The 15,060-nt window shown below is 33.8% G+C and overlaps 1 protein-coding gene across 5 annotated transcripts in view; it reads left to right on the top strand.

Moving 5' to 3' along the window:
* Nucleotides 1-11,707, top strand: part of Mrtf (Myocardin-related transcription factor) — a 548,717-nt gene extending 537,010 nt beyond the window's left edge. For all 5 annotated transcript variants that reach the window (XM_081750581.1, XM_081750580.1, XM_081750579.1 and 2 more), the window contains one exon: nucleotides 572-11,707. In XM_081750581.1, coding sequence (XP_081606707.1) covers nucleotides 572-1,605 — 1,034 coding nt within the window. In that variant the 3' untranslated portion in view covers nucleotides 1,606-11,707. The remainder of the gene's footprint in view (nucleotides 1-571) is intronic.
* The last annotated feature ends 3,353 nt before the right edge of the window (nucleotides 11,708-15,060 follow it).

The following is a 15,060-nucleotide window of genomic DNA, read 5'->3' as shown; positions in this document are numbered from 1 at the left end:
AAAAAATACTATTTAATAATACTACAGTGCAAAAACTGAATTACGTAACATGCTTTATAAATAAGACACAGAATCGTATATTCTTTCAACGCTGATAATTTAAAAAATACTCAGTTAATAAGAGTTGAACAACAGTTAATTATCTAATTCATGCCTTACTTATTCTGAGACTATCAAAAAAGAATTTAAAAATGTATTACTACTACTTACTTTAGATGTGTACAGTACTTAAATTTTCGTAAATTTTAATTATACCAGAAATTTCTTTTGTAAGTATCAATTTACGTAACTCGGGGACTGTTTGTACAATATCCTAATTCAAACATTGTGCTTCATTAGAATACGTTCTTTTGCAACTGCAAGATCATAACTGATGGAAGTGTATCCGTGACAATAAATACCCAACAGGATTTGAACTTGCGATCATGCTATTCGGGAGCAAACTCTAGTTATAAGACTAAGGGGATGGGAATCTGGTGATAAAAGATAAATATTTTCATTTGTGTTTCTGAAAAGAAAAAGAAAAGTTTGTTTCACAATTGTAATCACACATTATATTATTTGTTTTCAGAGCTTCCACCGAGCGCAGCCCAGGATCCATCCACTCCTACGACACCTGGTAGGTCGTTGCCACAGGGACTGCTATTCAACACCGCAAGCCTTTCGTCAGCCGATACACAGACATCCAATACGTCATCCAACGCTACTCCACCTCCTCCCCCGCCACTTCCACATACTACGTTCTCTATTACTCTGCCGACGGCCATTTCGTTAACCACTTCCTCCATAACACCGACTGGTTCATTAAATGTCCTCACGCAGGCAGGATCCATGTCTAACGATGTAAGTAGTCACTCTTCACGGGATATGTTCCAGGTGCCATCGTCAGATGCGAACCAGTTCTCCTCGAGCAGTGTTTCCAATTTGGATTTCGTGTTAGGTGGCAATAACAACGAAGGATCAGAAGATTCGTCGCATCATATTCTTCAAGCTTCCCAGCATTTGGATCTGAAGGAATTAGGACTTGATCTGGAAACGCTAGATTCAATGGACTTCAGCCAGTTAGATTCATCGACCCTAGACTCCAATTTGAAAATAGAAGCCGATCTCTTGGAATCAAATGATATGTTACAAGTGAAAATCGAACCGGATTTACTTGGTGCTAGTGATATAGTGCAAGACATGGAAATTGGTGTCTCAAATAACAATGAACAAGATCATCATCATCATCATCATCAACAGCAGCAGCAACAGCAACAACAACAACAAAAACATCAGCAACAAGAACAGCATCATTATCAAATTCCTTCGAAACTGGAACTGGATACCCCGCCGAGTGGGGAGTTGATGGATATGGGTGAGATGCCGATGGATATGGACGTTACGGAGTGGTTGGAGTCTCTAATGCCAACGTCGAGTGGTCTTCCTGGCTCTATGGCTTCTAATCATATGTCGTTTAACAATTCAAGTGATTTAGACACGTATGACCCTCTATTGTCAAATAGCCAAGATCCTTTAGAACTGTTTAATATTGATGACACTGACTTGAAATTGGGTGGGGATATTAATACCCTGAATTGGGACAAAGTAGATTTTGCTACTTAGCGGAACAATAATTATTGTATATTTGCAAAATGAGAACTTTTTTTTGTTTTGTTTTTTGTCAGTGTTATTAAAGAAACAATGTATATAAGACTGTGAAACAGTATTCACAGTGATTTATTAATAACGAAACTTTTTTTTTTTTCATTCACATATTCATTCAAAGTGCAGTGATGTGATTTTCAAGTGCGGAAGAAAAACTCAATAAGATCTCCTTACAACCATCAGTTTATCTCAAGCACCTTTCAGAATGTATATGAAGAAACAATCGAGTGTAAGATATACCGTGGAACACGTTGAAACAAAACTGTTTATAATTATAGTAGTCTCCTCAAAGAAAATCAGCAAAAAATAATACTTTTTTTTTTTTTTTTTTTTTTTTTGCATTAGTATTTGCTTTGTTTCTGTCGTGGTGTTTTTGGGGAGTATATATTAATGTTGTTGCAAGGTTTTTTTTTTTTTTTACATATATATAAAAAACATTGAGGTGACATAAATAAGAGAAAAAACATCGAAATAGTTATTATTTTTTCCTAGTTACAAGATTTGTGCCTTATGAAGAGTGTAAACAGCTTTTTTTTTTCTTTCTTTTTTTTTTTTCGACTGTTTAACTCTTCGGTCTTCCCACGGTGCACGTCACTGCCTGTTGCGTTTCCCCCCCGCATGTTCGGACCAGAAGATGGTGGACCATGAAGGCTTGACGGACCACTCTTTCTAGCATGTAGCAGCAGCCAGCATGTTTCACATGATATGAACTCCTCCCCTACTTCCACTGGCACTAAAGTTATGTTAACGTTAAGTCTTTGCAAAGATGGAGTTTTGCTTGCCGAAAACAGTCTCCCGAAGTTGCCGGTAATGAAGATTATATATATCTGTAAATCTCTCTTTCTTTACAACCTTGATGTTATCCATTCTATTACATATCGGAAGAGGCACTTTCTACAATGCAACAATCTATAGAAATTGTCTAAAAGAAAAATCTCATCCTCGCATTATACGTGTTAATAATCAACTTATCTACCAGAACAAACAGAAATATTTGTATGTGCATTTGAAGCGTATTTGTGGTTTCCTAACTACAGTATCAATCTTAATAACCCTGTTCATTGTCAGTATCTAAATGTATTGACAAACACCATAACAACTATTTTTATATGCATGAGTTAGTATAGATGCTGTGAACAAACTTTTCGTTTTACTTAACATTTGCGCAAATGATGTATTACAGTAGAATGAGAGAAACTAAAATCTCTGTTCAAGGTTAAACGTGCTCTTCATCGGACTAAATATTTTGTGCCGAAATCCAACTGTGGATTTTATAAGCTAATAGGTAAACTGCAAATACTTGTTTATTGTTCATGTTAATGGAAAAGTAAGAAATCTTCCATACTTTTTGCTATAAAAGAAGAATGCTCAAGAAGATACAAATTAATTAATTTGTACCAGTATTTGTTATTCGTTGTAAAATTTCGAGTGAAAGTAAGTTAAAATTGATAAGCTGTATGTATAAAATGTAGCAAACTTTTGTGTATTTCGATACAAGATAAGTTACAGACAAACTATAAGCGTCTGTTTGGGCCCATACGCAACTACCATGTAAAAACATTTGTTCAAGGTTATGCTCTTATGTTATAAATGCATTTTGCTTGTGTCAGTTGTGTTTAACGGATTTCAGTTGTCATTTTTGATGTATGTGAGTACTTGCGTTCACAAATAGGTTGGTTGCACGTGCCTTGTTAAGAAGCTCAAGGTACAGTGGAATATGATAAACCTAAGACCATACACGCAAAATACTTGTCTTGTTAATCTATTAGGATTACGTTAATAACATGTTAGTAACTGTTAATGCAGTTGGTTAGTTCCGTTATCAATCCCAGTTCCTATTAAATATATAATTACTGATCGTAATTTAAAACAAGTTACAGAAGCAGCATACGTTCAGTTGTATTGCTTAGCCATGTAAACAATAAAGGAAAGTTACGAGGCGAATGACTGAGGTTAGCCAACTGTTTAAGAACGATTTGTTTTCTTCAAATGTCAAGCTTTCTGTACCCATAATTTTTCGAGTTAACCTTGACGGTACCCAATGGTTTTAATTTTCGCCTTTCTGCATCCTCGTTGGTAAAAATCTAAATTTATATCACTCAATTTTTACGAACTACGTAATTTCATGCTGTGCAATCAAATTTAAGCTTCGCATGGTCGTTCGTGACCAATTCAGTTCATTTGAATTGTGTGAAAAGTGTCTGTTTCATGATGCACACTAAGTGCACAAGGCATTTTCGGCCCAAATAATTAGTTGTGATTTTTGAATTTAATTATACTATGGTACCCTTTAGGTGATATGTGATACTGAATAGAGAATTATGAGAGGAAAGAATAAGGTAATCATATTCTCTCCCTTGTACAGTAAAATTCAGATATCACACTGAAATACGTGTAAATTTTACAGTATTCTATTTTTTCTGTAGATACAGTGTCTGGTAAGAATAAACAGTGAAATTGTACAGTTGAAAGCAAAATATTCTACTGAGCATTGAGAATGTGTGTGTTAATTTCTGTGCGTTGTCAGGAGAAACTAAACACAGTATGACGAAAAATCTCTTTCTTTTTCTATTATACAAGGCTACCACCAGTTTATTTTTTAATTTTTTTTAAAATTGGTTTTGCTTGAAGTGCCTTAACGATGTAAACAAAATTATTTTGTCAATAGTAAGTGTTCTTTGTATATTAAAGTGTATCACAAAAGAACAGAGGATATGTAATCGGCGAAATGCATAATTCTGTCTTGTTTGTGTACATAAAAAGAAAAATTAACCATGCATTGACTCAGCAGCTCTCTTTTTATTAACGAATGGCTTGTAATTGCGCAGTATTGCTGTACAAGTGTTTGTGCCCAAATAGAATATCCAGTATCTGCTTAAGACTGGCTTGTGTTCTAGTAAGGCTTCCAACTTGAAAAAAAAATTCAAGTGTTAACCCTGGTGCTATTTTAATTCTTAATTTCAGTTTCATTATAAATATATATTGTGAAAGAAAATATATATAAATATTGATACACTGCTTGTGAAGGTATCAAAATGTATCTAAAAACCTTTTCAGGCACTACTTTTGTGCAGGCTTTTTCTTCCATTGACAGCTTTCTTGTCTTTGTGTAAATAATACAGCATTGTATAAAAAGAGATTTTTTTATACTTGTGAATACGAAGTGTATAGATTAGACTGCAACATTATAGTGTAGAAGTCTTTCCTTTTGTTCGTTTGTTTGTTTCTTTGTTTTGTTTCTGTGTTTGTTTATTTGATCTCATTGTATCCATTATGTTCTCTCGTTATTCCTTGTATGCGAACTGCTTACAATATGTGTGTGATTGGGGGAAGGAGGGGAAAACTAATTCGTTTCAAAAATTTGTGCATTATTAAAATAATAATAATAAACATAAAATCGCGTATGAAGTCCGTACACTTACTGAATATGAGCATAGCATGTAGTTAATATTGGGAATTAAATACCTTATTGAAGAGTACAATCTTGACTATATAAAATTACATGATAAACATTTTCAGAAAAGGAAGAAAGTCATTGAGTCAAAAGTTTTGTGTTTTATCGAATGAAGAACACGTTCCACTTAATACTTTGCCTCGGCATTTTTTCTTTCTTCTGTAGTACTTGCAAGAAATTACTGCAAAATATGACACGGTACGCAAAACTCTTCACATTTTCGGAACGCCGCATTTCTGCAATGAATTGTGATACACATGAAAGGTACCTGTGTAGCAATGAGTTTCTGAATATATATAACTTTTAAACCTTCTCTATAATTAAATGCTGATTGATGCTGTAGGATACATAATACTGAATATGAACAGTCTTACCTTGTATCTCGAAGTAGAAAAGCTACAATCATGGAGGTTCGGTATACACTGACACTGGTGTCTATAACTTCTGAGAGTACTGCTAAACTGGAATTGTATGTAAAGTACCTGCCTTCCTGTGCAATTTTCCTGAGAGAAAAGAACTTCACTTCTGAAGAAAAATACGATGCACAGTTCATATATTTATCACTGTTTTAACTGGTTGTCTTTCGTAGGAGTAGTAATTAATAAGGTAGGAACTTCCACATCTAACTCCAATTTAGCAGTACTCAGAAGTTATCGAGAAAAGTGTCAGCGCGTACCAAAACTGAATGATTGCAGTTCTGCCAGTTTAAAATACATGGTAAGACTGTTCATATTTGATTTTCTCAATAGTTCTGACTTCCACTCATCCCTCCACTACTTTATGTAAAAATGTGTTTCTCTTACACAACTTTATAGTTTTACATGAAAGTTTTTCGTGCTAGCTTGTATTTTAAATGTTACAGTTACCCTTTCTTTCTCGACACCTCTTTACAAATTTAAGTGACACATATATGACTCCTTAATGTGCATCCGATACGTCAATGAAAAGAAAAGCTAATAAAAGTTGTAGTTCGCGGCTCTCATGTAATGCAGGCACCTGCTGCCAGGTGGATACATATCGATAATGAATTTGTGCCGTTTATGACAATGATTAGATACGTCCGCGTTTAGCAGTATCAGTGGCACCAGTAATTCCGACAGATCTCGTGAGAGGATGGTACGTAAACGCCACCTGTTACACACAATGCCTCCAGTTGGACTACTATCTCGTTTTTTTATATTTTGGAGGCGCATAAGGAAATTATATGCTATACGCAATACGAAATAAAACTTAATTTATTCTTATTCAGAGTATAGAGTGCGTTATTTTATTGCAATTCATTATAAAAACACATTAGGAAATTTTACCGTATAAAATGCTGATATGAAGAGAGAAGTCAAATAAAATTTTCAGTAAGATTGGTTTCGAGATCGAATCATAGTACTCTCATTCGGAATGTCAACGTTTTAGACATTACTTACACTTGTATCTTGAATACGTGATTCACAATATATGTATTGGAAGACGTAAATTCCGTATTACATATTTAAGTAATGGTTCCGTACAAATTCACATTTCTTTGTGTTACTGAGCTTCTGCAGATTATTTCTAGCAAAGTCTTATCTAGAAGGGAAGATGTTGAAATGCCTCGCATTTCCCCCATTCCTTCCTAAAACTTCCCCAGTATATGTGGATAGACAATACTTAGATGTTGGTGTCCCGCATGTTATTTGTATTTTCTAATACTGATTCTACCACTTCAGTAAAGAAAATTAGTGCCTATTTGGATTTCTGGTAATTAACTGTTGCTTTCAACCTGATTAATCTTTCCCCTATCGTGACCAGCAAAATTAAGGGTAGTGATGAGGAATTTCCCCTCTTTCCCCTTTGTGAATGACGTTTGTAAACTAAAGGTTATTTCATACCTTAACAATAAACACAAAAAGCTATATCAGTTCCCGACCGAGGGTCTGTACTCAGCAACTTTAAATTTAGGGAATCAGTCTGTTTAATGATGTAGCCAAGAATAAGATATTTTTTCCTTCGAATAATAATATCCAATCTCACGAGTAGAGGAAATTTAACTCTTGGAAGGAAATGGGATAAATTCATGTATTATACAAAATTAACATGTTTTTAGATACACAATCTTGAAAACCGTATTATCACGGAAAACTAATGCATGAATCGAGATCACTTTTGATATAATTATATCCTGGAATTTCGTTGTAGCTCTTTATTACCCATAATATAATTACACATTTACCTTATCATCTTCGGAACACATACACACTACCTACACCGCTTCTGCCATTGCTGGAAACGGCGACGAAAAGTTCTCTTTGAGTATCTTCAAAAGTTCAGCCGTCGTGTTGGTTTTGATGTCTTCTGCGGTGACGAAACGGGTACCGACGCTGTTTTCCTTAAAACATTGTCACCGCAAACTTACTTTAAGGCTATCAAAGTAGGTATCTGAAGCAGATTTCTCCAATTTGCCCAAAAACTTGATGTTTGCGCGTTGCTCGAACTGCGACATTGGACCAACTGATCACCACGTAGACGACTACTCTTATTTAGGTACACCACTCGTAAACTGACTATTATGACCTGTTCACACTTGTCAGTTTCATAGTTAGATAACCTAAGAAATGTACTGGACAAGATCCATTGTGATTGTATCATAAATGCCAAAACTACAACTTTTTGACTGCCGGTCCTAGGTCACCGCGTGCAGCGCGTTTCTGCCATACCGATTTTTTGGAAATTGGGACTCTAAGCAAGGAAGAGATGAAAAATTGCACTTTATCATGTCTCCCTTTTTTATTTCTTCACGCAAAAGCAGAATATTTTACTCTTAAAAGTTGGGAGGGAGCTTAGAATATTGATCGTGATGATTTGTAGAGGTATTTGGTATCAGTACTACTCAGTATAATAATAATAAGATATTTTCTGGTACAAAGAAACATCCCGAACATGAGTTTATTATTGAATCAAATTATGAAATATCCTTTGGTTAACGTATCACTTTGTACTTTACGTAAGATTTGAAAAAGCTTTAAAAAATGACGTTGGGGAATAGCACTGAGTTTCGACCTTTAATTGATTTCGTTCTGTCTTGTAAGAATGAGCGTATGGATGTAATTGTATAGTCAAACTAACTACATTAAATTTCGTATGTTTATATGAAAGTATTTACAAAGTAAATTGACAACGACGAAAATTGTTGCAATTGAGGAAAGTGTCTTCCCTCTGTGGCTTTTTTTAAAAAAAATGCCTTTTGCTGCCCAAGCTATAGGAAAAAATAAATAGATGCGTGGCTTTGTATTTTGTAAATGATTTGACAAGAAAACAATCCAACAAACTTTGATGGTGCTTTCTGTTTCCTTAAAAAGAATTAAAGAAAAAATATATATTTGAAAAAGAACCTTAGTTTTACATGCTTTCATAGTAAATAAGCTCAATGTTTGTTTTATAAAGGAAAGAAAATATTAAAAAATGCTTTTAAATATAGAAATCGAGAAAATGTAATTTAGATTAATTTTGTTTCTTTCTGTTTGACCATGTCTCTTTTTTTTCTGTTTTCTTTTTATTACATTCCATGTACAAATTCATTTGAAGTTAATCTAAACCTAATATTTCTTCCTTATTATATTGACTTAGGAATGCTAACAGTTGCGAATACACCCACATCCTCCCATATGTTCGGTTTTTGATCGAATCTGCTTTGATTAACGATTGAATTTGCTTTGATAAACAAACTGTTGAAGTGTAAGCACTGCGAAGGACTATGTACTTAAATTAAAAGAACTAGGATTCAGTATACCTATATGCCTTGTATATGTAGATGTATATATGTACATTCCAGTATCAAAGTAATCCTCTCCGCAGACATATTTTTGCAGTAACATCCTGTATGCTACTCTGTTCAACAGTATATATAATATATTTAAATCATTCCAGCAAATATGTGGAGCATATCATTCATGTAAGCAATAAAACTGAATTTTTCTTTTGTTATAATTAATTTAATTTTACTTCTCATATGTGTGTAGGGTGTATGTAGAGCGCATACCTTATTTCTTTGTGGTTTGGTTTTGCATTATGTTAGAGAAGAATATAATAGTTTCGATGTTTTCAAGAATCAGATTGTTGAAGGAACAATCTCGACTTAGGGGCTCAGTGGTAAAGCGATCTCTTGTAGTGAGGAGTTCTTGGTTCGGTACTAGGGCAGTGATAGAAAACATAGTATCTGTGAGCTTTCTCGAGGTTCTTCTGTTTGCTTCCCATTCTACCAAAGTTTCAGTATTCAGCCTTCTTTTAACTAAAAGGGATAATCATAGAATGTTAAACTGGAAATTTAGTTCTTTTCCGACTCACTAGTAAAGTTTTTTTTTTCTTTCTTTTGTTTGATTGTAAGTGTTGGTAACGCGGTAAGGGCTGAATATAAGCACATATGCTTGAATTTTTTCGTAGGTTATATCAAATTACACTATTATTGGACATTACATTTAGTGTTAATCTATTTTAGGTTTAAAAAAAGAAGAAGAGTATGAGCTAGCATTTCATAAAATTTTAAATTTACTGTAAAATAACGACAAAAAAAAAAAAAAAAAAAAAACAATACTTAAAAAGTTGTGCAGCATTGCGTCATATTCGGTTTTGGGTTAGTTGCTTTACATAAAGAAGAATCATTCTTTTGTCATTGAATGAATGATGGTGAATCTTGGCGTAACGGCCCATTTGTGAGCTAAGCCTGCTCCAGGGACGAGCACGTGATCTCTTAACAGGCGCATCAAGAGCTTTCTAGACCTGGTGGCCGTTATGTCTTGTTTTCACGTGACGCTGAAAATTGGGAAGCACCGGCCGGGAATCGAACCCGGGACATGGGTACAACACACTAAACTACGGTGTGATATCAGATTTTAATGTTTTTATTTCACTATTTCGTTCACATAGTTTGTTTAGTGCTTTTCTTCATAAAATTACGTTTATTTCTTGTTTTCGTACATAAATTTAATATGACGTCAATTATGTGTTATCTAAATTTATAGAAAATAAATTCACTTTTACAGAGAATGGAATATTAATTAAACCATATAGGAGAAATAAGCGAAATGAGATCACTAAAATGTCTAGCCCCTTTCAATAGTAAGTCTTGTGAGATTAAGCCTTACATTTATTTTTGGTTTGTAGAAGGTTTTACTTGATTTTTTTTCCCTGAATATTAGCAAAAACTTAAATTTTCGACCGGATAGAGTTTTAAGTTCGATACTAAATCAGGACTAATTTTACGTATATTCTGTTTGTCTTTTATCATGGTAATTAACAGTAATTTATGAACCCTAGCACAAACTGAGAAGTAAATAAAATATTATCTCGTGTTATATTACAGTACTTAATAATTTCAGTCTGTTTATATCTAAGTATAATAGTTCTTTTTTATAATAATGTCATTTTGATAATCTTTGCAGTGCATATAATAAAGCAGGAAATCGTAATGATAATTTTATTAGCATCTGAAATACAAGATTTCTCCCATTTCCTATATCCGAAAAAGAAAAGTCAGCAGTATAGAACACACCTTCTGACTGATCAAAATTCAAATTTCTGTATTTTATGGAATAGTAATTAAAGCAACAGTAGAACGAGAATTAGAACTTTATTTATTTATTTTTTTTTTTAAATCAATATCTATATATGGTGAATTAATCAATTGTCATTTTATAGTAATTCTGAACTCCGATTATTGCCGGGTCCTGTTCGGAAAATTCTTCTTCTGTACACCATTGTGGGTGTATTCACTGTTAGTATTTAAGTGTGTGTGTGCGTGTATGTATTGGTGCTTCACAGCTTGGGTACAAAAAAATACATAAACAATAAAACTTAAAAAAAAAAATGAAGTACTATTGATAGAATGAGATTTTTGAAGTAGTTGTTACTAAAAAGAACATATATGGCTGGTTGTGAAATTAGTAGTGTCACACTAACCCCTTTTAAATAAGTGAAAACAGTATCCTTTTAATTTTCTAAAAAATAAAAAAAAAGTTTTGAACTTGGAGAAAAGATATATATATGTATAGTATGTAATAAATTACCAGAAATAATATGGCTTAACGAGTGTCCTGGCACATTTATGTATTATCACCCTCCGTATAATTCGTTCTCCGAATAAACCAATTTATGAGGTGAAATAATTAAAGATTGGGACCAGTTAGGAATACTCACTGATAAGTAACGAAGGCATACACTACTTCGTATGTGTGCTCTTCAAGAAAATACAATCAATCAGAAAAAAAAGGGGAGGAAAAATAAAAGAGTAACAGTTTGGGAGTGGGTTTGATTGTCGTTGCGGTAGTAATATTATTGATTAGGGGAATACTATTAAAAAAAAAAATAGACTTTTTCTTACTGTTGATATAAGATTCCTGCTCTCTCGCTCTCTGTAGAGTTATTAGGAAATGGAGTGGGGCAGATAACGCAGTGAGTTTTCCTTGCCAGGCAGCCAGTAATATTTTTTAAGAGAGAAGAAAAAAAGATTAATAGTTTTTTTTTTCTTGTAAAGTTATTGTAAAGGTTTGTCCTCTTGTAAATACCTAGATACATTAAAAAAGAACCCTTGTAACTGGGTTGACTGTGGTGAATTGAAATAAAATAAATATTCCTCAATATTTGACTTTTCTTAAAAATTCTTTTTGACCTTAAATTTAAGAAAATAGACACATAGTAATAGATAATCCTGTAATGGAAAGTGGCCAAGTAAACAGGAAACGTGTGGACAGTTGTCACTATGCCTTAACAGTCGTTAAATGACGACTGCGTTGAAATGGCACATGATCGGCCTACGTGAAATTGGTGTTCGCACAGTGCATGCTGCCACGATCGTGCAGTGGACCGCACAACATTGTCCTCAGAGTTAGCTGGACGCTAGAATACGGTAACAGGTATGGACTGGTCTGCATCGACAGCATCTACGGGAATGAAAACTGAAATCGGAAGTTGCGACTTATTTCAACTATTTCCGGTTTCAGTAGAGGATAAGAAGGAAGAAAGAATCTTGAGGTGCTGAATCCGTCCAAAATGTGTGCACTAAACAGTATAATTGTATTCTTTTGTCCCCGACCATACAGGGCAACTTAGGAAAAAAAAAAATACATTTTTCTTTAATGCGTTTCATTTTTGTGAATATCACTAAAGCTCTTTCTGTATGTTGGTGAACATTTATGAGAAATCAAACCCCTTTAGTTCGCCGTAGTCAACACCACAAAAATCATCTTTTCATTGTACGAAGTATAGCAAAGACGGACAGGCACCCGTCAACAATATTGCTAATCGAAATTTATTTGAACTAAAATAATCTTATATATACGTTGTTTATGAAATTGAGTGTTTTTTTGCTCACTTTTATATAAAGAGTTAGCAACATTTTAACACATATAAGGAACTATGGCCATCAATTGTCTCATGGAATGCCGTTCTGAGATAAGAAAATCAATGTTGTTATGACTGAGTATTTTACTTGGAATATGGATTACATAGGCTCTAAATATGCAATTTCATTTTCTCACCCTGACAGTGAGAATGTAAACAAAACTACTGTCAACCTTTAGGGACTTTCGTATGGGCACACCGATTGAATGAGCAACGCATGAGGCACTCTGAGAAATCACTCGCTTGGTTTTCAGTGTGAGTATATACCTCATATAAGCTACCTCAACTGGTTGTTCTTTTCTATGGAACATTATCAAGTGCGCTATAAAAACTTCATCGTGAGACTGAATTGTAGTATAATAGTTATTCAACTGTGACGTACTGTGAATTCGAAATATCATGATCTGAAAGGAACATTATGTATTGAGGAAGAATTATTATCTACAACAGCATCCATCGATGATCTTTGCATCGTCGCACATAAGGCCGAAAAACGAAATTACGGGGCCAAAAATAGAAAAAAAAAATATTGTAATGAAACTAATCAGAAATGCCTTCAATACAGTCCCTATATACCAGTTCGTGGTGTACCGTAAGAATTTGTTTTGTGAACGCAAAATAGTAACCAGCGCATGCAAGCAAAGTTGGAGTTTCTTTCGAACGGCCTACAGCAGTTAGTTGTGTCTTGAGTTGCTGACTGGGAAATAGCTCTCACTAAATTTCCCTGGAGTGATAGTAACAAGGTTTCAGGGGCGTCATTTAGGGAGGGCAGGAGGGGGCAATTGCCCCCCCCCCCAAGAGTTTGAGGAATACATGTACTTTAATCTATTATCTACTAACATACTAGTACAAAACGTGAAAGTTTTATGTCGGTGGTGCTCTTGCCCCCCCTAAGCGAAATCTGAAATGACGCCCCTGCAAGGTTTCAATACGAATATTGAAGCGTTATATATATATATACACGTATAGTTTCAACATTTTTGTATAAAGTTTAATGGATTTTTTTTTTTTTTTTCAGTTTGTGTCTACTGCAAAGAATGTTACAAATTTGCGTTCTTTTAAAAAAGTAAAATTACAGAGAATGATTACTTTCATTTTTACAATATATAACTACTGCAATAATAGAAGAGATTCGTTTTGAATTTTCATCCGTAATAGTTTGAATATTCAAACTCTAAAAGTATCTTTTAAACAAATAGAATAAAAGTATCTTTTAAACATCGGAACTTTTTTAGACGATAATATTTTCAAAATATGTGTAGCATTACGCTTGGGACTAAATGTTTGCCACCCATTCACATGTGCGTGTCAAGATCGAGTGGACGAGAAAGGTTTACATGCTTTGAGCTGCATTAGAAGTGGTGGTAGAATTACACGACACACGGAATTAAACCAAATAATCAAACGAGCACTTGCCAGCATCGATGTTCCTAGCATCATTGAGCCACAAGGATTGTATCGAAATGATGGTAAAAGACCGGACGGAGTAACTTTAATCCCTTGGAAAATGGGCCAGAGTCTTGTATGGGATGTAACATGTGTTGATACTTTCGCTCCTTCATATATAACACTAACATGTGAGGAAGCAGGAAATGCAGCAGAAGCAGCGGTTAAACGTAAACATACAAAGTACGCCAGACTGAAAGAAGACCATCTTTTTGTTGCCTTTGCTACAGAAACGATGGGAGTTTTTAGCAAAGAAGCCAGTGAATTTTTGAATGAGTTAGGATCAACTTTAATTAAGAAGTCAGGCGACCCAAGAAGCAAACACTATTTAATACAACGAATAAGCCTAGCAATACAGAGAGGAAATGCAGTCAGCATTTTAAAATCCTTCCCATCAGCACAAGAACTGGATGAAATTTTTTACTTAAAATAAGTAGTATAAACATGGTGATGGACAGCGATTTGCTTTCTAAGTTTATTTAGTAAATCCGTTCTATTTCCCTTTATATTTCTTCGCTGGGATGATATTCTTATTTCAATTTTTTATCACTAATTCCGAAAAGATTTGCCTAAGATATTGAACTTAGACGGACTTCTTTCTTTAAAAAAAAAATTTGTAGTGCTAAACTGTGGTCTCCAGTTTCTGTTCTGTGTTCTGGTAACATTGAATGTGTTTGTCGTTGTCGACAATTGAGTGCTAGGTGTAGAAGTGTGTGATGAAAAAACAAATATTTTATCCATATTGATTTAAAAATCTTTACCAGCACAAATGAACGATACAGGTACTTCTAAAACGTCAGAGAAAACTCATATATGGCCTGATTTTAATTGTTGTTTTTTTTAAATATAAAATTTAAATTTGAAAAATGTATTAGTATGTATCAACAATTGTAGTTATTTCACTTCATTTCAAATTTAACTTTATTTACTACTTCACTTAAATCAGTTTAAAACCTGTTTAACCGTAATATTTTATAACTCTTAATAAAACGTTTTCTATTTATATATTAAAAAAAAAAAAAGAATCACATTAATTATATGCATGACCATATGAAAATATATTGTGAGAAAAATAGAATAATTGTTTTGATTGTTGATTTTTTTTTTTTTTTTTTTTTTTTTTTTTTACATTACATTCGTTTATT

Source organism: Thermobia domestica, chromosome 3, assembly GCF_964235325.1.
Source record: "Thermobia domestica chromosome 3, izTheDome1.hap1.1, whole genome shotgun sequence".
Lineage (NCBI taxonomy): Eukaryota > Metazoa > Arthropoda > Insecta > Zygentoma > Lepismatidae > Thermobia > Thermobia domestica.
Note: the sequence above shows the minus strand (reverse complement) of the source record. Positions and strands in the feature narration are given on the sequence as shown.